At 36.7% G+C, this 26,433-nt stretch overlaps 2 protein-coding genes across 4 annotated transcripts in view; one reads left to right on the forward strand and one right to left on the reverse strand.

Annotated features, from left to right (window-relative positions):
- Nucleotides 1-4,960, forward strand: part of LOC127866933 (mini-chromosome maintenance complex-binding protein-like) — a 55,642-nt gene extending 50,682 nt beyond the window's left edge. Inside the window, exons 14-15 of the mRNA XM_052407798.1 lie at nucleotides 3,992-4,080; nucleotides 4,755-4,960. Coding sequence (XP_052263758.1) covers nucleotides 3,992-4,080; nucleotides 4,755-4,878 — 213 coding nt within the window. The 3' untranslated portion in view covers nucleotides 4,879-4,960. The remainder of the gene's footprint in view (nucleotides 1-3,991; nucleotides 4,081-4,754) is intronic.
- Nucleotides 4,961-8,662: 3,702 nt separating this feature from the next.
- Nucleotides 8,663-25,409, reverse strand: LOC127866934 (putative ankyrin repeat protein RF_0381). 3 transcript variants are annotated; one of them, XM_052407801.1, is made up of 6 exons: nucleotides 25,287-25,409; nucleotides 13,928-14,064; nucleotides 13,021-13,138; nucleotides 11,377-11,584; nucleotides 10,686-10,983; nucleotides 8,663-10,275 (listed from the first exon to the last, which is right to left on the reverse strand). In XM_052407801.1, exons 2-6 carry the CDS (start codon nucleotides 14,052-14,054, stop codon nucleotides 9,206-9,208), a joined length of 1,821 nt encoding a protein of 606 aa, XP_052263761.1. In that variant the 5' UTR covers nucleotides 14,055-14,064; nucleotides 25,287-25,409; the 3' UTR covers nucleotides 8,663-9,205. The 3 variants fall into 3 exon arrangements, with proteins under 3 accessions (XP_052263761.1, XP_052263760.1, XP_052263759.1); XM_052407800.1 differs by having other exon boundaries at nucleotides 25,199-25,398; XM_052407799.1 differs by having other exon boundaries at nucleotides 25,174-25,398.
- Between the last annotated feature and the right edge of the window lie 1,024 nt (nucleotides 25,410-26,433).

Genomic DNA, 26,433 nt, shown 5'->3' on the forward strand with positions numbered 1-26,433 from the left:
TGGACGTAAAATTGTTTCTACAGCCCTACCTCTTATTCAAGTATGGCACTTGTCAATGTCTACTTCAAGTCTGTGCATTTCGTGCTGGTAAACCATGAAAAGTGTGAGTAGTTATACTGAGGGCCATGATATATTTGAAATGAAATACTGACTGAAAAAGCAATTTCCCAATCGAATATTACTTCATTTATAAGTTCTTCAACCTAGACCTGGCATATGATTGTACATGCAGTGGACTGGGTCAAGGTAACCATAAGTGAATCTAGCAAATGATTTTGGCTCTGTTGCTTGAGAACAAAATGAGGCATTGTAAGGAAACTTATAAAACAGCATGCTATTTGTTAACCGGGCTTAATGCGTGTGCATTAAGTGTTGTCCCAGAATAATGTGTGCCTTCAGCACAGGCTAATCAGGGACAACACTTTCCACCTAGACTGGATTTTCATTTAGGAGAGACCTCCTTTAACCCTTTGCATGCTGGGTAATTTGTCTTCTGCTAAAATGTCGTCTGCTGAATTTCTAAAATTAGCATTTTCTTTGATTTTTTTCAAAGAATACTATCAGAAAAGCAAACAGTTTGGATCCTGATGAGACGCCACGTTCTGTGGCGTCTCATCAGGATCCAAACTGTTTGCAAAGGCCTTCAAAATTCGGTTCCTGCACTGAAAGGGTTAAACAACAAAATTCCATAATAGCAGAAAGTGTCAACCCTGATAAACCTATGTTTACTGCACTGGCTGATCTGGGACGACACTATGCGTATGCATTAAGCCCCGTTTACCCATAGTAAGGTTCAAATATAGATAGAAAGGTACTCAATAACCACAACTGGCTAAGGATTGTGTTTAGAATGGGTGTGGTATTGGTCACAATTGCTAAACATTGCAACAGGGCTTACTCTTGTAAGAATGAATTCAGCTAATGTCATGAACCTGCAAAGATAGATGGGTGTCATCAAAACTTTATTTAGGATTACATTTTGGGTGGATGGTGTCTTCATATAGCTCTGCCACAGTTACTAAATGTAATACAATTCTTACTTCTCAGTAACTAAAGAATTAATTTAGCTACAAAAATGAAACTTCAAATTAAAAATTACTCTTACTTTATACCCATAATATTTTATTCACATTGGAACCAACAATCCATACAGTTTTTTGTCCCCTACCGGTGAAACACTCTATGGTTTGCACTCTATGTGTCAGTCTGTCTGTCAGTCTGTCCATCACACTTTTCTGGATCCTGCAATAACTTTAAAACTTCTTCATATTTTCATGGGTGAAAGTGTTCCGTATTATTACGGAATTCCGTATTTTTGGCTTCTCAGAGGTCGTTTTCGTGAATCATGTAAATCCGATGAGATTTTGTTGGGGGGGGGGGGGGTAGGCAATGTGTCCAGCAATGCCGATAAACAAAATGCGCTCGATTCCAGACGTGATAAATTGGTTTCCCACTGTTCTGTTAACCCATATCTATTTATAGATTTGACGCGGCCATTGCTTCTCTATTAGTCTATCCCCCTGGGCGTATTGCTCTTTCATTTCTCGTGAATCGTTCTATCCCTCTGGGCACTATTCGCCCGAAATAACATGTCTCCCGCAAGACCGCCCGCGCATGCAGAAGGCAGCATGGCGTCACCTCATTAGAATATTCTGGCGAAACCTGCCGATAATTTACGATTCCTTTGTCTATGAAATGGTTTACCGCATGGAATTACTCGAAGTTAATCGGGAATCTGACTCGGTTTCCAAAAAAGCGTTTTGATTGGATTACGTAAATCGGTCAACCAATAGAAATCGACGTTATGAAACGGTCTTATCTCTCAAAAAAATATGGCGGACAAGTCAAAATAACTACTTCCGAAACCAAAAAAACATGATCAAATCATGTATTTGCTTCCGGTGTTCGACAAAAAAAAGAACTTGAAAGTGATGTGAAAAACAAGTGGCGATGACAATGGCTCCATGAAAGAGACTCTCGTGGAGAGAAATGGGGAGATTGGTTTAACAAACAAACAAAAAATCATTCCGGGTAGCGCATATGATATTGTGATATCTGTTTCAAAACGATCAAGTACCAATCAAATGGGAAAAAGGCGTTTAAGTCTCACGCCGAGAACGTTACGCATGTGAAAAATTACCGGATTTGTAAATTAAATCATTAGTAAATAACTAGATAAGATATAAAAACAAATTACTTAAAAATACAAGACAGAAAATGTATTGCCAAAACATGTTAATTGATCTATATTATACTGTAAATATTTGTACATTGTGTATATACATGTAGTTGAGAAAGTTTAGTGTTATCTTAAAGATTTTGCCTATCACATTTGATCTACATGAAATGTTTAAGAAATAGATTGTGATATATTCTAGCCAAACTAACAGTTTTTTTCTGTTTTGAATCACTTAAAAATAAAGGTGTCTTTAAGCTTAGGAGAAGTGATTTCTTTGTTTCAAATAAGCTAAAATGCAGGAGCTTCCGGGGGCCCTCTGGCCCCCTGGACCCCTAGCCAGGGCCCTTTGCCCTGGACCCACTGGGGGCCCTATCGGCCCCCAGATTTTATTTTCAGTATTTTGGGAATTTCCTACTTTCACCCATGTATTTTTTCATGAAACTTGAAACAGGGTTAGATGGCAATATGGGGATTATGCATGTCATTTCATTTTGTTCCTACATCAAGAATGGTTGAGTTTCACCGGTAGGGGACATATATTGCTTGGCAATAGTATTGTTTTTAGAAAACAATTGCCAGATATGTTCACATGCACATCAAAATTCGAGAGCACTGAACTTGTTATATATATCTAAGGAACTAGAGACTTTTCTCTCTTTCATTTCCAGGACCTATTTGGTTTTGGTTCTTTAAATCGATATACATCTCTCTAAAAATGTGTAACCTTTGAAGTTTGAACTCAGTTTTGTATTCAGTAGGGATCAAAGTAAATTGACACTGACAAATGTTCACCCTTTCCTATATACTTCGGCTTAATAGGCTCTTTTATTATGCCCCCCTTCGAAGAAGAGGTGGTATATTGTTTTGCACATGTCGGTCCGTCCGTCTGTCCACCAGATGATTTTCGGATGATAACTCAAGAACGCTTAGGCCTCTAGGATCATGAAACTTCATAGGTACATTGATCATGACTTGTAGATGACCCCTATTGATTTTCAGGTCACCAGGTCAAAGGTCAAGGTCACAGTGACTCGAAGTAGTAAAATGGTTTTCGAATGATAACTCAAGAATGCTTACGCCTAGAATTATGAAACTTCATAGGTACATTGATCATGACTCGCAGATGACCCCTATTGATTTTCAGGTCACAAGGTCAAAGGTCAAGGTCACAGTGACTTTAAATAGTAAAACAGTTTCCGGAGGATAACTCGAATGCTTACGCCTAGGATCAGGAAACTTCATAGGTACATTGATCATGACTGGCAGATGACCCCTATTGATTTTCAGGTCACTAGGTCAAAGGTCAAGGTCACAGTGACCCGAAATAGTAAAATGGTTTCCGGATGGTAACTCAAGAATGCTTACGCCTAGGATCATGAAACTTTAAAGTTACATTGATCATGACTGGCAGATGACCCCTATTAATTTTCAGGTCACTAGGTCAAAGGTCAAGGTCACAGTGACTCGAAACAGTAAAATGGTTTCCTGATGATACTCAATAATAATTAGGCCTATGATCATGAAACTTAATAGGTACATTGATCATGACTGGCAGATGACCCCTATTGACTTTCAGGTCACTAGGTCAAAGGTCAAGGTCACAGTGACAAAAAACGTATTCACACAATGGTTGCCACTACAACTGACAGCCCATATGGGGGGCATGCATGTTTTACAAACAGCCCTTGTTTAAAACTTACTTTGAAAAATCCTATTCAGGCGTAATATATCAAAAAAAGGTTTTTTAAATACGATTTGAAATTGTATATGTATAAAATTATGAATTACCAGTTTAATATCCTTGTCTTTCAGAAAATTCAGGACGACTTTGTTGACATGAGGAAAGACGACCCCAAGAACATGACGGTTGATGACTTTCACTCTCTGCTGTCACTCACCAGGTTGGTGCATGAAGACCATTTAAACTCGATCAGGGGGATTTTGTGTTGTTTTTGTTGCGTTGATTCTGCTGTTTTACTCTTTTGCTGTTCTTGCATTGACTTGAACTACAGCTTTTGAAAAAGTACCAACTTTGGATATGTAACTAAATATGAAATGATTATAGATTGTATGCCTACAATTTAACATGAAGTCAAATATCTAGATTGATAATATTGTGCTGCAAAAAACGTGATGTCAAAATAAGATAACCTTGTCAAGCCTTTAACACTTGATGTTCATCAACTCAGGTGAGCTATTGGGGCCCTCATTCTGAGGTAAAATCTACTTGATCATGTACTGATACACAATCAGTGAACCATCCATTCATAATATATACATGTGTACTATAAACTTTTAATTTTTTTGTGCTCCTGGTAGGATGGCATATAGCAGTTAACTGTCCGTCAGGCAGTCCGTCCGTCCGAAAACTTTAACATTGCCCATAACTTTTGCAATATTGAAGATAGCAACTTGATATTTGGCATGCATATGTATCTTATGTAGCTGCACATTTTTAGTGGTGAAAGGTCAAGGTCATCCTTCAAGGTCAAAGGTCAAGTATACGGCTTCAAAGTGGCGCAGTAGGGGGCATTGTGTTTCTGACAAACAGGTAATTAATGTTGTTGTATTGCAGGCTGCTGTCACTGAGTGATCTCAAGTCGAGTCCCACCAGTGAGATCTGGAGTCGAGCCAAAGTCCTTGAGAACAGTCGCAAACAGCGCGTCTCTCAGCTGCCAACTAGGGAGCGATCAGCATAGCAAAGCAAATCAATGCAGCCCATACTGCTAGTTGCCTTTGTATATTGTTAAAGATGCTTCGTGAATAAATTGACTCCCATTATTTACAAGTATCAATAGGTTTACAGTGTTGTTTGTGTTGATTCAAACTAGGGCTTTGCCGTAACAAAGCAAATGATTCGGTACAAATATGATGTTGCTTATATCAGGCGCGTAGGAAGCCAATGAACATTAGGGCCACTCACCTTCCAAACAGTTTTTAGCTCACCTGAGCACAATGCTATTGTCCGTTGTTTCTCGTGCGGCATCAACAATTGCCTTGTTAAAACTGTAAAGGCCACATTTATTGTCGGATCTTCATGATATTTGGTCAGAAAATTGTGCCAATGATATCTTAGACGAGTTCGAAAATAGTTCCAGTTGATTGAAAAACATGCCTGCCAGGGGTGGGGGCATTTTTACTTATTTGGCTATTGTAAAATCTTATTTACACTCTAAAAGATACATTTATAGTTCACTCTTCATGAAACTTGGTCAAAACATTTGTTCTAATGATATCTAGGGCTGCACAGAACAGGTCAGTTCATTTGTTTTTCCGGTGAGCGACTTTGGGCCTTTAAGACCCTCTTGTTTTTATTTAGGGAGTGGATTAATCATTTTCCTATTTAAGAAAGTGTTCATATTCAAAGAATATTTAAATCTTTGTTCGGTTTAAGTAATAAATGAATTTAATAATACAATTTTTCATTATCAGTATGGTAAACTCACCTAAACAAAGGAACAAAGTATATTTAGTTTTAAATATCAGCTCAATATTTAATCGGAGAAAAAGCTTCATTATTTAAAAAGGTTAACAAAATTAATAACAGTTTTTCATGTCATTCACACACCTATAAGAGGGAGATCTTGACAAAGACAAAATGGCTATATTAAATTTCTGCTAAGCTTACAAATGATTTCACATTTTAAGAAATCGGTAAAATGGTTTGGGTCAAATTGTCGTCACTTGCCATAAGATGTAGGCCTCGACTCTGGCCCCCCAGCTGTTACTATGTGTATATTATTGTTAAAGATGTGATATAATACCTGTTATGTGTGGCTGTCCGGCTAGCGCAGTGGTTGGTACAATCGCGTCTAACCGAGGCGACCCGGGTTCAATTCCAGTTCTCTGCAGCACACGAGTTTGGTTGGTGGTCACCATACAGGACATGCGGGGTTTCCCCTGATCCGGGACGACACTTTACGCACATGCATTAAACGTCCTTTTCACAGAGCACGGCCCAAATCAATAATTGGCACATTTACCACCATATCACGACGACGTGTTCAGTGCAACAACCATTTTGATAGCTGAATGATTCAGGAAACAATGGACCCGTCAAGTGTTTTCACATTCATTATATGTACTAGCATAAAGTGAACGAACATTTCTTGATCGGCCTATAACTTAGTTGTGTATGATGTGGTTACGACATACATTGGCACAAATGATGATCATATGAAAAGAACGAGTCTCGTGTACTAACGATGTCGCTCGCTGCCAAGTCACAGTAGATACACAGTATTTGCATATTCCTACTCGCACCCGGTTGGTAACCGAAAAGAAAACCTGGTAGTTAACGACACATGCTCCTGTGCGCTAAAAAAAGCCATTGAACTTCGACAAGGGTGGGTTTATTTATTTAACAATAACATTATTTAAACAACAGGATTTTGTCTTATTCTAAGGAATATGTTCAGTTGTGAACATTGGCAAAACAATTCTCTATAATAACTGTTTTCCGGAGGTTTTTAGAAATGCTTTCAGATATTTAGCCGATTTTTGGTATGTGAGTCAACCTACCTGACTTACAGATCTATGAAGTGTGAGTTTCGTTCGGTGTATTGATTTGTGGTTAGGACTTAGAAATTTTCTCTGCAATAATCGTTCCCCGAAGGGTTTTTTTACGAAACGTTTTCAGATATTTAGGTAATTTTTGCTATGCGAGTCTTAACTACAGGATTTACAGAGCAAGTGTGAGTTTCGTTACGGCCAATTGATTTTTGGCGAAATGATGGGCCTTGGACTTAGAAATTGTCTCTATAATAACCGTTTTTTCTGGGGTTTTTTTTTCGAAACGCTTTCAGTTATTTGGCTGGTTTTTGAATGGAAGCCTAACTACAGGACTAAAAGGTGAAGTTTGAGTTTCGTTCCGGTCCGTTGATTCTTGGCGAAATTATGGGCCTAAAGGCAAAGTAACCTGGCATAACGCGCAGATAGTTTCAAGACATTGCTATTCGCAATAACTCCCCTTTTATGTTATGCATGAACAAAATACTTGTTGTTTTGAAAGTGTTGGCCAACTAGTGGATGCTTACGACAGTAAGGAAAATCAATATGGGAATGATCTATTAAATATACATCATATTATGTTAACAATTATACTAATACACAAACATGAAGAAAACACTTTTTTTTATGAGTTTTGTCAAACGTAGGGTTGCCTTATCTGAACGACTGCTTGAGTCCGGGCTAAATATATAAATATATCTTTTTAAACAAATACCAGCAGTCGCATCGTCTTTAGAAGTAAACGGTTATCGCCAAAATGAGGTTTAGCGTCTGGGAACATGGATGATTTGGGGGTAAGTATTTCTTGCAGTCTGGTGTGAAAAGCTGGGTTGGAACAATATTGCGACGACATAAGTCGTCATTTAGTGAGTTTCATTCTAAACGTAAGGAAAGAAATTCTCAATAACAAAAATCCTCCAATCGTTTTCTTCAATGTGATGTTATTTTGCGACAATGATTGAATGCACCACATTTTATCAAAAATTCAACCTCGAAATAAAACAGTATAGAGTTTGCACCATAAAATAATGGAAACGATTAACTCGATTTTGCCTTATTTATGAACATTGACGTAATGATTCCACCGAATACTAAATGTGTCGACCGTCTGGAGGGTGCGAGAACGACGACACTAGTGGTTTGTTATTGTTTGTTTTCAAGGTAATGTCAATATGGCGTTACCTTAACGCCATTTTTTCCAGAACGTCGACAAGAATGACGCAAGTGTCGAGCTTTCGTTAATATTTAAGATGGTTGGTAATGATTTTGTGTTATTGTTTCATCATGATACAAAAACATTTTGCGCCCAAGTTTTCAGTAAATATAACTCTAAAAGTTTGCATAGAGCAATATGTGTATTGTGATACGTGACGTGTTTTAAAGACTCGTCAAAAAAAACTACAGAAACGCTCTGCACAAAACTAACACTATCTTTATATATTTATTTAGGTTTGTTGTTCACAAAAATATATATAATACCTTTCATTCGTAATATTTAAAACTATTTTTTATTATATCATTTTATCATATTAGAAAGTTAATGAAAGAAAATCCATCTAAAATAAAAATGTTAGACACAACGCATGTACCACCTGACTAAAATATCAAACGCCAATGCCAAAAAAAGTCCGATTTCAATAGAACTTCGCCGAAATGTGCGAAATAGAGAAATAGACAAAACTGTACTTCTGTTGACCTCAATAAATAAAGTGTGCTAAATACACGTTTTTTTATAAGAAATATATTGTCGGGTCACACACACAAAACTAATCAATTACGTAAAATGCTTCGGAAACCCATGAAATTATTTGTTCCAACACTAATGTCAATTGAAAGATAAAAAAACGTATCTTTAACTCGAAGCGTGTCTATTGCCATAAATAAAGATACCGCTTTGTGTTATAGTTCAAATATTAACGCGGTTGTCGAGAGAATGTTCCAGCGCCATGCATCAAATACAATAAGACGGCCAAGTCAATTTCAAAATTGTTTATTATGCAATGTTTAAGCAACCTAAAGCTCCATGTGTTATTCAGAGCTTAAAACAATAATCCTTATATAAGTTAGCTACGACGTCTAAACTTATTTAGTCGGAAAACAAGGGAAAACTGACGTTTTCACTGTGACAAAAAGTGTAGCTTGTTCATTTCCACAGTCTCGATTTGAAAATAAGCATCACTATATGCGCGTGTATATTTTTGTGTTTTACTCAATATATTAGACATGTTTGCAATAACTGTCTAAGAATGCATATACGTATGACAGCACACGACATGATAACGAATAAACTTGACACACTTTAAAAACTTCATATACATGTACATGTTTATTGGCCGATAGTTCAAAGGCACGGGTAAAACGGTAATGCATAGATGTCGTACTAAGCTTTATGATTATTTACGGAATGTTTTTTAAGTTGTTTAGGAGTGGACGCATAATATAAATAATCAATCTAAAATCCATATCAAGTGTTGGGCTTATGTCCGTTTCGAGCTTTAAAGCACAATGAAGACAATTTCACAGCAACGCAGGTTCCACTTTCAGATGTATTAAGTCTCGCAGTAAAAGACAGTCACGAACACGGTAGGGCAACTCCACCTCCGCAACTAATCGGTGCAACCGCCGCGCACATCTTTTGCGCACGAAGTTGCGCGCGCACGCAAACAAAGATGGCGCATGACTAGAATAATGACGCAAAATGCTTTTCACTTCTGGTTTGGCAAAGCACATTAATTCATCTAAATCTTCATTCGACACGTCGTATCCGGATTCTAAAAGAAGACGCGCCGTATAAACGAAGTTTTTCTTTACGGCAACGCCAAGTGTTGACAATTGTTGAGCATTCGGTTCTATAACTCCATAATATGGAGGAAGTCCGATTTTGTATGCAGACTCTCGCGCACTACACTCCATTACGACGTTTGCAAACATGAGTTCATTGATCATACTCAGCTTGTTCCAGTACACGGCGTGCCAAAAAGGAGTTCCCCCGCAAACATCTGGAATGTTACAGTTAGCACCTAGTGATAATAGCGCGCGCACGCCGGAAACACTTTGCTCTTCCACGGCATAATGTAAACCAGTCCGCCCAAACTTATCCTGTACATTGACATCATGACCTTTTTCGACTAGCCGTCTAATAGGCTCTGTGATGTTAATCCATTGAACAAATCTCCATATTGATATAAGTGGACTAAGCGTTGGGTCATCTAGTTCACACACATATCTTTCTGAATCAGTTTCATTATTGTTATCATCGTCCTTAATTTCGTCGTCAATGGATGAATTGATCGAATTACTTTCAAAAGAGTTACCGTTGTCGTCGAATTCAGACAGAATATGTTTGAACTGCGCGTTGCGCAGTACGTTAACGCTTTCGGTCCAGTCTAAATGCAGCGCCCATTGAAGCGCCGTTCCGCAAACGCCTACGTCAACGTTTGCACCATAATCGACGAGGAGTTCCAAACATTTGTAGGAATTCAAAATGGCCGACAATACGAGAGCTGTCGTCTGCCAATAGTATCCTTGGAACACATATTCAGCCGGACATCCGTTGTCTAGTAACGTCTTCAAGACAACGTCGTTATCTGAAAAAACGCTACATTTTGTATCTTTTTTTAAGCCAATATACAGTAGTTATTTACTCGTTTAATTTTTGAACGAAGAACGTTCATAATGAACATACTTGTGTATATTCGGTACTTTTAATTTATATTCATTTGGATTGCATTACACCACGTTGGTATTTATTAAGAGACCAATTTTTCAACAACATTGTTACATTTCACTTCATAGATACCAACGTCGGTAAATATAAATATGTGGAAAGTACTGTTAAAACGAACTGGGTGTAACACATAGCAAAGAAGACAGCTGATAAACGTCGTTCAGACCTAAATGCAAAAATATCAAATGCATGTTTGCGATTGACCTGATTTTCACATTGTGTTTGACAACTACTACAATGCGCCCCTATAATTCTTCGTTTTTGGTTTACCTTGTTGCAATGTCTCCAAAATGGCACAAGGATGGTGAAGGTGTCTAGACCGTCCGTCAGTCTCACTCAGCTTGTTGCTATGCATGTCCTCGGCGCTAAGCAACAGGTTCACTAAGTCAATATCGTTGTTTTGCACGGCGAACAGAACCGACGACTGCCGAAGTGAGTTCCGGTAGGACGGGTTTATTTCGCGGACCATCAAAAGATTGCGCACCATATCATCCCGGTGGTATTTAACGGCGAGCATCAAAGGGGAGAATGACGTCCCATGTGATTTCATAACGGCATTGACGTCAACCTAGAAAACAGAAAACTCCGATAAGGACACAACTATAAGTGCATCGTTCACTGTAGCTCATTAATTGTATGAGCGTCATGATCGTCCACAAATCCAACATTTGCCTAAATTGGTAAGTATTTTTAAGTAAGTCATAGAAATGAGTTTTAATATACGCAGAGGTTTCCTTATGTTTTACAGCAGAAGCACATGCTTGCGTTTTTATTAAACATTTGCTACCATTGAAAACTGGAAAAACGTATGTGACAAGTATGCGAAAATATTGTAAATGAATGCATAATTATATGTCTGGCACTGTAAAGTGTTGGTATAAATTCCATTCACTGTGATGTTCATTTATATGAACATAGAAATTCCACAACATTCAATATTTCAACAGTGGACTGCCAATACCTTTTGTGCAAGAAGATAACAGAATATGTTGAAATGACCATGTATGATAGCTAAATGCAGAGGGCGAAGTTCGAATATCCCGGAAGTGGTTTCGAGGCTGCAGCCGGCCCGATGTAGGAACCACAACACTTCAAACCTGCCGGCGGCAGCGGCGATGTGGATGAGGCGGCTGGAGGCGGTAACCGTGTCGTACTTCCGGTCCATGCACCTGGGGAGAAAATATAATATTTTTTTCAGTTTTACTGTTAACGATCATTCTATACATACATGTAAGACCGGTGTGTACACAATGGTTAACGATAAACAACGATATAACGATTACAACTGTAAGAATAAGTGCAAAGCCATACCGGTAACAGAATGAAATACGTTTTTCGGATATCAAACCGTAAACTTATAGAAAACCGAAAATCAACATCATAACCGAAAAAATCCCACTTTAAGTATCCGTTGCCCTTTTATTTGTATTTATATTAATATTTTTTCGGCAAAGCTGTTTAACGTCACTTTTGACATTAGGTGACCTTTAGGTTACATGCATAAAAATGCCCGCGGCTACCCACGAATGAATACACTTCATTTAGTCCATTGGCTGAGAATACCACCAGAACATTGGAAACATGGCCGCGTCTTTCTAACACTGTTTAACTGCGTGTTCAGCATGAAACAATGTTATCTCTTATGAAAAGGCATGATAGATAGAACAGTTTTATACTTAACTCTTCACATCAATACAATTTGTGCTTAGATTCTACACCTTCGTCAGTTCGCGGTTAGTGTGTGTGAATGTCAGACTTTATATACAGGTCATCGCTGCGTCTTCACGACTACCTTATGTGCTGACCGGAGTTCGCGGCCAGTAAAATAATCGTTATATAATAAAGACGCTATAGCGTGAACTAGGTGAACTGGAATTTTCTTTAGACCAGAAAGATGTTAAATGAAGATATCCAGCGATATAATAATGGTTTGTCAATAATAGATTCTTAATGTGTTTTCAACAATACCAAGATAAATATTATTTTTAATTTATTTAACAAGAATTATTCCACCATATTGACTAATGTATTTAGCATGAGCGCGATGATTCTCGATACTGTTAATACTCGAATCAAATAGCAATGCCCGACAAACCACTAAAACAGGTTTGTTCGAAGAACGCGCGTATAAATATTTCAAATACGTACGGATACTTCGCGTGTGGCCGGTTGACTCATATGTTTTAATTTCACTTCCATTCTTCTTTTGGTTTTCTGTTTTGTATCTATAGGGTTATGACCAGCAATATGTAATAATGTAAAATAAGCCGCAAAAACTCCGCGTAACATCCCGTACTGCGTGTGATGCAGCTAAGAACTGCACAGAAAAAGACATTCGCTATCCTTGATCTCATTCATTGAACTCTACCTTTCATAAACTCCAACCACAATCAACGCCGTATATCTTTTTTAAAGATATTTCTTGTTTACAATTTACACGGTTTAACGTTTAATAATAAACATTATTAGGACTGGTAAAGTATAGATTATAGACAAATACGACTCAAGTAACAATGTATTTTGTCTGCAAATTAAAGTTCGGGTTCATAAACTCATAATGAAATTCATAATCGTCACCCATGCAAGCGAACTAAAAGTAGTTTACTTGTAGCGCTGACAATGAAAGCATGAGCCCTTCTTTAGACACTGGATCACGTGATCAGGCTTCCGGAAGTACTCGAAGTTCTCCGCGCAGATGCAATGGTTTGTTATTGTCGTGCAGTCTGAAATGGACAATATCATTTTATGAAATGATATTATAATTTCAAAACGGACAATTCAATATTAAAATTTAAATTCGTGGATTCTACTTTCATAAACGTTTGCATGTCTGTTTAAAGTGCTCAACACTTAAATTACACATGTACACACGAATACGGTGACGCCTCAACAAAACTGAGTTATTTTTAAATTAATCAGTGCTATGATGTATATCTAATACATGTGACATAGTTCCCATTTGCATGCAGGTTCATACTTCAAGCTCCAAGACTCGAACATGCACCAAAGGCATCACCCAGAGGAATTAGATGAATATTGAGATCAGTTTGCGATTACAAGAGAAAAGAAACCGACAAAAATTTAATTTTTTTAATATCAGATCAAGTAAACGTTTCACCACAGCAATTGCTTAACTGGAAAAATCAACGATAATTGTTTATTTAAATGACTTCAAAAACACGTTTACTTAGCGATTGTATGCGATCTTAAGTTAACAGACTAAACAGCTCAACATGCGGTGACTGGCTACAGTGGTTGAATAGCGGTGACTGACTACAGTGGTTGAATAGCGGTGACTGGCAACAGTGGTTGAATAAACATTTAATTTAGTTGCATTCAAATGGACAATGCTGTGGAAGCGTTTGCAAAAATTGGTCAAATTCAGATGGTAAATTATCGAATTTTAAAATCGGCATTTGACATAGTTAAAATGTAATTCGCGATGAATTATTAATCAAACTACCGGTAATAACAAGTCAGACTTATGAAGGCTATTCAATCTCAGATCTCACCTATCAATATTTCTTGGTCGAACAGATGCGAAGCTTTGTTCAGCTCTTCCAGAGCCAAATGATCCGGACTGTGTACCACGTGAGTAATGATGGCCTCCATTTCCGAGCAGAGTTCTCCAAACACCATGGTACCGATCCTGTACGGAAATAACAATAAATTAAATTGTGCGCTAAATGCATGCACATGCCACCGGTGGATGCTGAGTTTATTATTTATTATCCTATTTATTAGTCAAAGTCAATGGCAAACTAATGGTTGGTTAATGCATAAGAAATTGCCGTTAGCAAACGATGTGCACCATAGAGTTGTAGCAAGTGGTGTTTATGCCATACATAACGTTTTCATCTACCGGTACTTAATCTCTTACGAATAGATGGTTTCAATAATTCCATGACAGAATTAGGCCAGGGTCAAGGAAAGGCCACGTCAAAGGGATCGGTTGTTTGACGGATTTTAATCCCCCAGAAATGGAGCGATGTTTACGCGGTATATAATCACAGTTGAACGACCAAAAAATTTAATATTCTCACATTTCTGCAAAATACTTGACATTGCTACTCGTCAATCATTTCAAACTATTCAATCAAATCATATCGGTTTTAGAAAATCAGTAATATCTGTTAGTTTGTCGGCTTTGTGCCTATTGTGTGCCTGTAATGTAAATAACAAGAGGGCCTGAAAGGCCCAAAGTCGCTCACCTGAGATAACAAGATATTATTGGGGAAAATCTTCTGACCAAGTTTCACGAAGATCGGAAAATAAATGTGGCCTCTAGAGTGTTAACAAGGTTTTACTATAGCCATATAAGGAAAAATGCCCCGCCCCCTGGCAGCCATGTTTTTCAACCAACCGGCATCATTTTTGAACTCATCCAAGATATTATTGGGATGAATCTTCTGACCAAGTTTCATGAAGATCGGACAGTAAATGTGGCCTCTAGAGTGTTAACAAGATTTTACTAAAGCCATATAAGGAAAAATGCCCCGCCCCTTGGAAGCCATTTTTTTCAAGCAAACATAATTATTTTCGATTTCATCCCAGATATCATTGAGACCAATCTGCTGACCAAATTTCATGAAGATTGGACAATAAATGTGGAATCTAGAGTGTTAACAAGGTTTTACTATAGCCATATATAGCCATATAAGGAAAAATGCCCCGCCCCTGGTGGCCATGTTTTTAAAGCAACCAAAGCCATTTTCCAACTCATCCAAGATATCATTGGAACAAATCTTCTGACCAAGTTTCATGATGATCGGAAAATAAATGTGACCTCTAGAGTGTTAACAAGGTTTTACTATAGCCATATAAGCAAAATAGCCCCGTCCCTGTGGTGGCCATGTTTTTCAACCAACCGGCATCATTTTTGAACTCGTCCAAGATATTATTGGGATGAATTTCTGATCGAGTTTCATGAAGATCGGACTATAAATGTGGCCTCTAGAGTGTTAACAAGATTTTATCAAAGCCTTATATAGCCATATAAGGAAAAATCCCCCACCCCTTGGCGGCCATGTTATTCAAGCAAACGTAATCATTTTCAAACTCATCCAAGATATCATTAAGACAAATCTTCTGACCATATTTCATCAAGATTAGACAATAAATGTGGCCTCTAGAGTGTTAACAAGGTTTTACTATAGCCATATAAGGAAAAATGCCTTACCCCCTGGCGGCCATGTTTTTCAACCAACCGGCATCATTTTCGAACTCGTCTAAGATATTATTGGGATGAATCTTCTGACCAAGTTTCATTAAGATTGGACAATAAATGTGGTCTCTAGAGTGTTAACAAGATTTAACTATAGTCATATATAGCCATATAAGGAAAAATGCCCCGCCCCTTGGCAGCCATGTTTTTCAATCAAAGGTTACCATTTTTGAACTCATCAAAGATATTAGTGGAACAAATCTTCTGAGCAAGTTTCATGAAGATCGGAAAATAAATGTGGCCTCTAGAGTGTTAACAAGGTTTTACTCTATCTAGCCATATAAGGAAAAATGCCCCGCCCCCTGGCGACCATGTTTTTCAACCAACCGGCATCATTTTCGAACTCGTCCAAGATATTATTGGGATGAATCTTCTGACCAAGTTTCATAAAGATCAGACAATAAATGTGGCCTCTAGAGTGTTAACAAGATTTTACTAAAGCCATATACAGCCATATTAGGAAAAATGCCCCGCCCCTTGGCAGCCATGTTTTTCAAGCAAACGTAACCATTTTCGAACTCATTCAAGATATCCTTGAAAACAATCTTCTGACCAAATTTCATGAAGATTGGACGATAAATGTGGCCTCTAGAGAGTGAACAAGGCAAATGTTGACGTCGAACAACGGACAACGCACAACGCACGACGGACGACGGACAAAAGGCGATCACAACAGCTCACCATGAGCACGTTGTGCTCATGTGAGCTAATAAAACAGGGAAAGACCACTTATAATGTTTTTAGAACTAAGGTTCTACCTTTTTTCAAAATAGTTGTATTTCTATGTATATTTTGTAGATTTGTGATTATTTTGGGAATAAAATATGTTTAAACTATCGTGTTTCTTATTTTCTCGTTTAAGAAACGGCATAATGACTAAAAAGGTCGTGTTTTTTACCATGGTTCTTTAAACGAAACATAAACAGGCTTTTTTATCAAAATATAGGTTTATCAAAATTGAAAAGAAAAATTGCTCGTCGAATAAATATCGGGTGCGAATGCTATTTAACAAATTATTTATATTTCACGATATGATTTTTAGGTTCTGCAAGTCGGAACACCTTATCAATTTATTGCGGCCTAAAGCGATGTTGGATGATAATTGGGATCGCATAAAGTCCGATTTTTCAGAACGATTATCAAGTTGTGTTGGTTCTAGACGACACTGAAATATTTAATTAACCTTCCGCAGACAGAAAGACGGACGGAAGAAACCCATTAATAAATTATTAGTTATTGCATGATTTGTGTTATGGCTTTTAACTTTAAAAGGACCTGTTATATATTTTGAAACATTTTAAAGTATGACATTCAATATAATAAATTGAAAAATGTAGAGAAAGATACTACAAAGTTTATAAAAATAATACAAGAAAACATATTTTAATATTGCCATTTTATCCCGTTGCGAACGGTTTATATTTGTTAAACTCCACTTGATAAATAACAGACTACAAACATTAACTACAGGTACTTTAACTGCAGGTGCTGTTTTGTGATGTAACTGTACACATCGTTGTAAGGGACGTGCTCACGGGTTTTCTTAATTTTGAAAATCTCTTTAATATGTTTACAAATAAATATAAAATGTGTTTAATAGTCTACATTTATTATAGTAGCAAGAAAACACGCTGAATAAAAAAATATCGCCTTACTCGGTATTCGAACCCGAACCTCTTGAAACAAAAGCAAGTCACACGCTGTAACTTAAGTGCGCATTAGTGCCACGCTGTAAATTAAGTGCGAATAATGCCACGCTGTAAATTAAGTGCGAATCAATAACTCTTAATTAGTAATACACTTATTTTCTAAATCATCGTGCAAAAGCAACTCAAACTCAAACAATTTTATTTAAGTAAATACAGGCCATCGGCCCAAAATTACACAATATAGTATACATGTATACGCAAACTAAATACAATCACATAGTTGCCGTGTAACTAAGTTTATCCTTATTTACGATACATGTTGGTAAATCTACATATAAATACAAAGTTGATGTTGATTAACGGATGGTATACACAACTTTCGACTTAAGCGTTGAAAACGTTTTATAATATTTTTTATACAAATAATTTTGTTTTAGTCAAAAGTTTTGTTTTGCTGTTTAAACATTATGTACACTTCTTTTTTAAACCTATGACAATTATTTGAATCGTCATTTTGCAAAACTGCCCTTTAAGGGATATTGTTGTATTGTTCATATACATTGCTATCTTGTAAGTCGCTGTTATAATAATTGCTAGTGTGATGCTCATTGTTTGTTGCTTTGTGGTTGTTTAAATTATGCGTTGTTGGTTGTTACAGTTTTTTTGTGAATCGGGATGCTGTTGTGGTAATTAACCTTTTCCCACTCAGTAGCAAAGTGATAATGGTTATGTGCAAACAGCAAAAATACCAGAATAGCCTGCGAGTACCACGCAGTCTGTTCAGGTTTTATTCTGTTTGCTGCTCATCAGTATCTAAAGGTTGTGCCCAAGTCTCGCTATTGCCGATAGAGCTCCGGTCCATCCCGGTTTGCTAACGCCGGTCGACCGACGATAACTTTTTAACGCGGTCACACTATTTCCCGGTGCCGCCACGGTTGAAGCCTGACAACAACCCGGCAGAGTCCCGGTCAACCCCGGACTAGCTACGGTTTATCCCAGTGAAGCCGCGGCAGAGCCACGGTTGTCGCCGGAAATGCCCAGGTGGAGCCCCGGTGAAAGCCGGCAGCGTCCCGGCAGAGCCCCGGTATACCGTAACTTCACCGGCACTCACCGGGGCTATACCGGCATGAGACCCCGGCAGAGCTACGGCAACGCCCCGGTTTAACTCCTGTCGTCGCCGGTAATGCCCAGGCGGAGCCCCGGTAAATTCCGGTGGCGTCCCGGCATAGCGCCGAATTACGGATGTACCATAGCTATACCGGAACTCTGTCGGCATTCACCGGGGCCCACCGGCGACAACCGGGGCGTTGCCGAAGCTCTGCCGGGTCTGTATGGGCCCCGGTGGTGCTTCGGTGCCGTCCCGGTTATTCCCGGTGCCGTCTCGGTTGTTCTCGGTGCCGCGCCGGTCGTTACCGGTCCTTCCCGGTGACTCCCGGTTCATCGTGGAGGTATTAAACATTATAATACTTTTCCGGTGGAGCCTCGGTTGTTCCCGGTTCATCCCAGTCGTTCCCGGTGGAGCCCCGGTTCATCCCGGTAGAGCCCCGGTTCATCACGGTAGAGCCCCGGTTCAACCCGGATCACGCACCGGGGCTCCACCGACATCATAGTGAGACTGGGCCTTTAAAGCTTGAATTTAGTATAAAAAGTCTTAAATTAAATTTAACTTTCTAAGGGGCAATAAATGTGTAAAAATACGTATCTGAGTGGTAACTGGTTTATTTGGTTGAGTTCCTTGATATGTGTTATGTGTTCCATGCTAATGTTGAAGGTTTTATTGCTGCAATTGTGTCGGTCGCTGATATTGGTTGAATTGGTTGTTCATAAGGTAGAGGTGATCGGTTGTGGTGGTCGTTAAAATGGTTGTGATGGTCGTTGATGTGGGTGAGGTGTTTGTTGATGTGGTTAAATTATTCCTTAATATAATTTTATGTGGTCGTTGACATGGTGTTATTAGTCGCGCTAATATATTTGTGAATGTGGTTCATAGGGTAGTGATGATCGTTAATAAACTTGAAAATATCGAATTGGATTAATTCAAAGCAAAAACACCTTTGACAAAAATATCGACCGTTTCCTGTTCAAGCTTAATCAAATACCGGTAGTGTGGAACGGAACATCTGATACAGTAAGCTGATATAAACGATAACCCTTTTATTACATTGTGTCACACCGGTCTTACTGACCTGTGTGAATGCGCGCTAAGCATTGTGGGAAACGGACTTTTTTCCATCATGGCGTTGGTAAACATAATAAACACGGAAGTGAAAAATGGTAATTAATTATTATCAAAAACAGGCCCCATCAAACCGGGCCAGCTGTAATATATACATGGATGCAGTTTATGCTTCAAAAGGAGCCACTTTTCATGTCAGTCTATTGTTTGTAAGAATCACTAAACACGTAACTTAGACTAACTAAACACGTTGCAAGACTGTATCTTCGAAATAGTAAATAAATCAAAATCATTAATAAATATTTATAATTAAATACCTGCTGAAATTTGAGAACGTAAACGATTTAAAATAAACGCTGTGAACATTACAAGGAATCTTACATGTAGGCCTCATGTGTGAGAGGATTAATCAGGGATAAAATAAATGGAGTTCAAAGGATCTAACATTTTGAGGAGGACGTCATAGTATCTTGGACATTTGGCACTTTCATATATTTATTTAGTAGATACTGAAAATGCTGAATGTGCTAATTGCAACATCAAAGATGAGCAGGTGAGATTTTTACAGCTTTATTCTTCTTGACATAATGTTGTATGTTTTCCATTTAATTTATATGGCGCTCTAGTCTTATTTATAAGACGCGCAAAGAATTTAGAGATACTTTTTATATGGGCTAAATTCTTTGCTCCAAATATTACCCATATAAAAAGTAGCTTAATATTTAAGAGCGTCAAAAATTTGGACTAATGGCGCTCAATTTTAGCTCGGCTGTTTTCGGGGAAAACCCTAGGTATTGTCATAGCTCGTCGTCAGATGTCCGCGTCGTGCTAAAATCTTAACATCGGCTCTAAAATCAAAGTGCTTCCACCTATAACATTGAAACCTCACATGTATATGCACCGTGATGATTTCTACACACCACACCCATTTTGGGGTCACTCGGTCAAAGGTCAAGGTAACTAACCTCTTAAAATTCTTTTAATAAATTTCATTTATTCAAAACTGCACCGCAGCCTAGCTTGGCACCCATAATGTGGTGCTCTTGTTTATATATAATTTTAAAAATGTATTAATAGCCAGAATAGTTTATGCATGTATAAATAAAAAGATACAGCCATGAACAGTGTGTTTTAATTTTTAATAAATATGCTTTGATTGCGTATATGCAAAACAATGAAGTCCATATATTGTTAACTGATTTTTAAAATGTTGAATGTCACACATTACGTACCAGTCCGTTTATGTACCGACACTTTATGTACCACTATCTGACACTTTATGTACCATATTTATAATATAAAGAGATAACTAATTTAATATGAATGTGTGTTATTGATGAAATGTATTTTGTGTGATAGTATTTATGAATTAAGACTTATATATTGGCCATAGATTTTATATTTTGTCAGATTGTCTAAGTGTCACTTAGTGTCTAAGTTTAATTTATTAGCCCAAGTACATGTAGTACTTAATAAATGATTTATTAGTCTTACCTGAAATTGAAGTAAATTATAAAAATTCATTTGTCTCTTATCTTATCCTGACTAAGGATTATAAAGTGTAAAATGTTTGTATTATATTGTATAATTGAAATGTGATACTTTGAAGAGTAGAGAGAATGACCATAATGTTCAAACTGTAAAAAAATCAAATTATTTCCTTCTTTAGACTTTAATCATGTTTAGAGAATGACCTTAATTCATTAGGACTGCTATGAATAAATGGACAATAACACCTATATTTTATGTAGGTGGTACATAAAGTTTCAAAGTACCGGTAGTACATAAAAGGTCTGGTACATGTACATAAGGTGTTACACCCTAAAATGTTCATGGTATCAGTGTTTCAATAATGTAGTGTTTCTTATTATGTATTGCTTAGGTTGTTTTGTTTCAAATTTCAAATTTGCCTTTAATTTTAAAGCATTTTAAGTCATTTTGTGAATTCCATGTTTTTTGTAATAAGGTGAATTATATTGTACATGGCGTCAAATATTAATTCATGGTCGCTATGGTGTAGAGAATGATGTCCGCTGGGCGTGGGTTCGATCAATACTCTGGAAGTTCTCATTATCGTCTCCATGGACAACACGTTCTGGTGTACCAAGTAGTAGTAGTAGTAGTAGTAGTAGTGGTGGTGGTTGTGGTGGTGGTAGTAGTAGTAGTAGTAGTAGCAGTAGAAGTAGTAGCAGTTGTAGTAGTAGTAGTAGTAGTAGTAGACTAGTGGTAGTAGAAGTAAGATCAGTAGTAGTAGTTGCTGTTCTTGTTGTAGTAGTAGATAATTAATTAATTAGTAGCAGTAGTAGTAAGAGTTGTAATGGCTGTGTTTGTATTTGTATTTAATTCTGATAATACAACACAATGATGCTGCTGCTAACGATGATGATGATGATATGATAATGCTGCTGCTGATTGTGATGATGATTATATGATGGGACTTTGGTATTATAAAATTTGTGAGGTTCAAACACAAAACCTGTTGGATAATAAAACTTCTCATTTTATGACAAAAGAGCTAGATTGTAGAGTAAAAAATAAGTATAAAATTCCCTAATAAGAAAGCTACCATAAAAGGACCATGACTTGTGGGCTTCACCAAAAGCAATGCATGAAACAGTTATATCTCTTTCAAATGCACTCAATATTGCTGTTCCAATTGATATGCTCAGAAATGCTTCTGGATGGGCATACACCAATGAGTACTTTCCTTCAGTTATTTCTTCTAAAGACACTTTAACAACACTGTCGCCCTTAGCAGGAATTCCGGACGCCCCCCCTAAGATGTTCCCTCCCCAGACATTTCCCCCATTTTAGTTTTAGTGCTTACATTACCCCCCCCCCACCCCCACCCCACAATAAATTTATAATGGTTTGGTTGAAGTATAATCTTGATTTATTATAAAATGATTATTTTGCTTATGTAATATTTTTATATGAAGCAGCTTGTTTGTTGTTTTCTTTGGATTAATCATTCATTATTTTTGTTAAACTGTTTAAGGAGTGCATGTAAATCATTAGTAAGACCTGCATGTTGGTGTACTAGAGGAATACTAGGGGAATACATGGGATATTCTCAAAATCTTACACATGTTGTTTTTTATATAATTAAATAGGATCAATTGATGAATTAATTCAGCTTGAGTCAACATGGGCTGGGTTGTGGAACTATAGTTATTTGTTGTTTTTAATCCAATTACATAGGGTACTATGTAACTGTCAAAGAAAATATGCATTCATACGCATATAAGCCAAGTGTTGGATGTCACTGATATTTTCAATTTTACTAGTACCTAATTAAGACTAATTAAAACAGAATTGGACTTTCCTTGCAAAGTAATTATTATTAATAATAAAATAAGCTAATGTAATCAAAACATATTGATATTTTAATAATTTAATTCAATGATATTAATAATATTTAAATTTGCCCCAAAAAACTAGGGCAGGTAGATAGGAAGGATTTTTTTTGGAAAACCAACAGTGTTGTCAGTGTAAAATATTTGTAAAGCTTCTTCAATTTCAGTTTTACATTTTATGACCTGCAACATATTCTATGCTACTTTAGTCATTAAAGTGTTATTTATTTTTCAACTATATAATGTGCTAATCTCATATAATGAATAACTACCCCATATAAAGATGACACCTAATCTAAATTCATTAATACAATAGTTATAATTGTTTTATTGTAACATACTATTCCACTAAAAAATGACCATCATAGAACATCATTGCTGTGCTTGTACTAAAATTTTCATTGATCTCGTTTATTTAAAGAAAAAAATATCTCAGGCACTTTAAAAAAAATATATAATTAGGGTGTCAAAATTTCGAGGGGTGAACGGAAGACTGTTGTAACTCATATTAAATAAAGAAGGAGATAATGCAGTTTTCCGTTAAGCCCTCGATTTAACAAACTGAACAAGTCAATTTGAACTTCTCTTGCAATGCAAATGGAGCCACTTGAAATACCAAATTGTTCCCATACTAGTCGGCAATATAGCTATGACATTGTGTCTATTCATAACACGCATCAGATACACCTTCTGAAACTTTTTAAGCGGTTTTGAAAACGCTATTTTATTGCAAACTTTCGTCAATAAAGGACACATGTTGTTATACAACCGAAAGTGAAAGTACAGTTTATAAAAATGAATAAAGAGCGAAATTGTTGAAAACTTACGAAAATTTTAATTGCTTCTAACATAAGACCGTAAGACTGAACAAAATTATACTTAACTTTTAAATCATAACATGAAAGTTTACTTATAAAGCAAATTCTTCATTCATCCGCGGACTTCTTTGTGTCGTAGTCATAACGCCTCCAAATGGAGGTGCGTGATGCGTCTAAGTATAGAGGTGACAATAACGTAGTGACGTCACCATTTATGTATAGAATGCTTTTATTATGAATTATTAATTGAATGTAGATGGCGACACCTTATTTGCAATAAAAATACAGTAGTTAATTAAATTACTCGTACAATTTTCGATTATTATTGGACACGCGCTGTGGAAAGTCAATTCTTGCTCATGTAAATTTGTCACTTTCGCATTGATCCGTCTGTATTAACATTTATCAATTTATTAATTATGAATAAAACATGAGACCAGGAACCTTTCATCCGTGCGCGCGCTTGATTTTGTTTTCGATTAAAATAAAAGCTGAAATGCTGTAGGTAAACACACAGATATATGTAAACACAAAGATATATGTAAACACAAAGATATATGTAAACACAAAGATATATGTAAATTTCATTTTTGATCAATGAAAACTATAAATAGATTTAGAGAGTTTGGTCAATATTATTTACACTATACTTAAGTTACTATAGTGCAGTTAATCAATATCTTAACGCATGTGTATTCAAACGACCAACTTGAAAATTCGCACAAAGAACGTTTATAACAATCAAGTGAATTGAAATCTAGTAATTTAAATCAGTCGTACATAATGGGCGATGCAGATTGTGGTTTATCGATCAGTAATTCTTTTATAAGGTTGTCATTCTCTCAAATGTCTATTTGAAAAGGCCATTTAAAATGAAATCCGACATTAAGCTGCCATGAGATTGTCGCCATGTGGCGATTTAAACATGAGCGTGTGTTAATAGACAGACAAAGGCTTCGGAAAACAAGAAATACTAAACACTTAAATTGGCTTGCATAATTTGTATATTTCATGCACTTAATTCGTTACGTTGCCTCGCATTGGGTAGATATTTCTGTTTAAACGTCCATAGAATTAATTCCAATTTGTATGACGTATGATTGATACGATTTGTAGAAGAATCCAGTGCATTTTGGAAATGAGTGCATGTAAGCTTGTCAAGTCATACTTTTATAAATCTTCGATTCACGACGGGATGTTTTAATCGGATGCCTAAGTAAGGAAATCACATTAGTTTATTGCATGCAACTGTCTATTTATTCAAATAAGAACGAATTTGCAATACACTGTGACACAGTGCGGCTGTTTTAAAATACATAAAATCAAAGTTTAAGATAATTCGTTAGGTTTGTATGCGGGCAGATTAAAACACAAAATCACATTTTCAGTTTACATTCACACTTATGTTAAACATGAACAGTGGTGAATTTGAAAATAGATCAATAAACAGACCTGGTAAAGCATGATGATATTACCATAAAGCATGGAGCAAAATAAAGTTAAACAGACGAAATTTTAATGCATAAAAACGTTACCAGTTGTTTAGCCTTGGTCACATACTTGCACAGGATAAAATCCGCTTTGCAGAATGTCAAGTCTAATCCGCGTCCATATACCAATAAAGCATTCACAGACTATGAACAAATACCTGAATTGCTCTTGACGCCGTTATAAGTGTCACACGGAGATCGATAATCGATTACCCGATCTTTGCAAGCCACTGTAGTTTGTAGACCGGCCACTATTGTATGAACTACGCCTGGTGATCGAACCACCCTGAACTGCTCGGAGAAGTAAAAAATGTATGTGCTGAGTACGAACGAAAACAAGATCATGTGTATTAGGACATGATTTGTTATGGACATGATAACAATACGAACAATAACAGAGTTGCGTCCAAAGTATTCAAATTGATTTCTTATTTCGAATTAACTCTTGCGACGAATCGCTCTGTGATAGAAAAATCCTACCGATATAAAAATCCTGCCGATAATTGAGGGGGGGGGGGGTTAATTTGTAAATCCAATCTTGGTTACGATAATGTAACAATAATGTCGAAGCCAAGCGTTTCTGCCATTTACATGTACACATGTAATGCAGGGACTTTCATTTGACTCTCCTTTTAATCACCCCACTCTTAGATTTTTGAAATATGTTTTCACTCCTTTTAACAGAACAGAGTATCGGTAGTTTATTTCGACTTAAGCATATATACAGCCAATCGTCATAAACATATATATGCAATAACAGCATGCGTTCAATTAAATACAAAACACATCATTTCGAAGAAATATCAATTTAAAAAGGAATGAAAAACAGCATGCTTAGTGAGGATGTCACATGGATGATGTTAATACATTATGATCACATAATGTAAACATGTAGTTTAATAATTGCAACACGTATAACATTATTCTAAGCTTACCGTATTTGTGAAAATTATATGATGTATCCTACATAAACATTTTCTCGCATTCTAAAGCATTTTAAACAAAACATGGCTAGTTTTCTCAACACTATTTCATTTAAACTAATAAGTTCGATAAACTTGAACATATTTGGGCGAGATCTATAATACTTTGGAATTAATGAATTCCTAACATCGGCATAGTAAGGACATTTAATAACAAAGTGATCATTTACCGTGTAGATGATGTGGCACTCAATTATATTCCACTTAGTGATATACTGGTCTCGTTATCTGTTTTTAAGTAACGGGATTAATTGATTAGAGTTCACAGATTCGGGAAATAACCATACATCGTTAAAACCGGTTTGGTTGAGAATGTCCCGTA

This window comes from Dreissena polymorpha, chromosome 2 (genome assembly GCF_020536995.1).
Source record: "Dreissena polymorpha isolate Duluth1 chromosome 2, UMN_Dpol_1.0, whole genome shotgun sequence".
Taxonomy (NCBI): Eukaryota; Metazoa; Mollusca; class Bivalvia; order Myida; family Dreissenidae; genus Dreissena; species Dreissena polymorpha.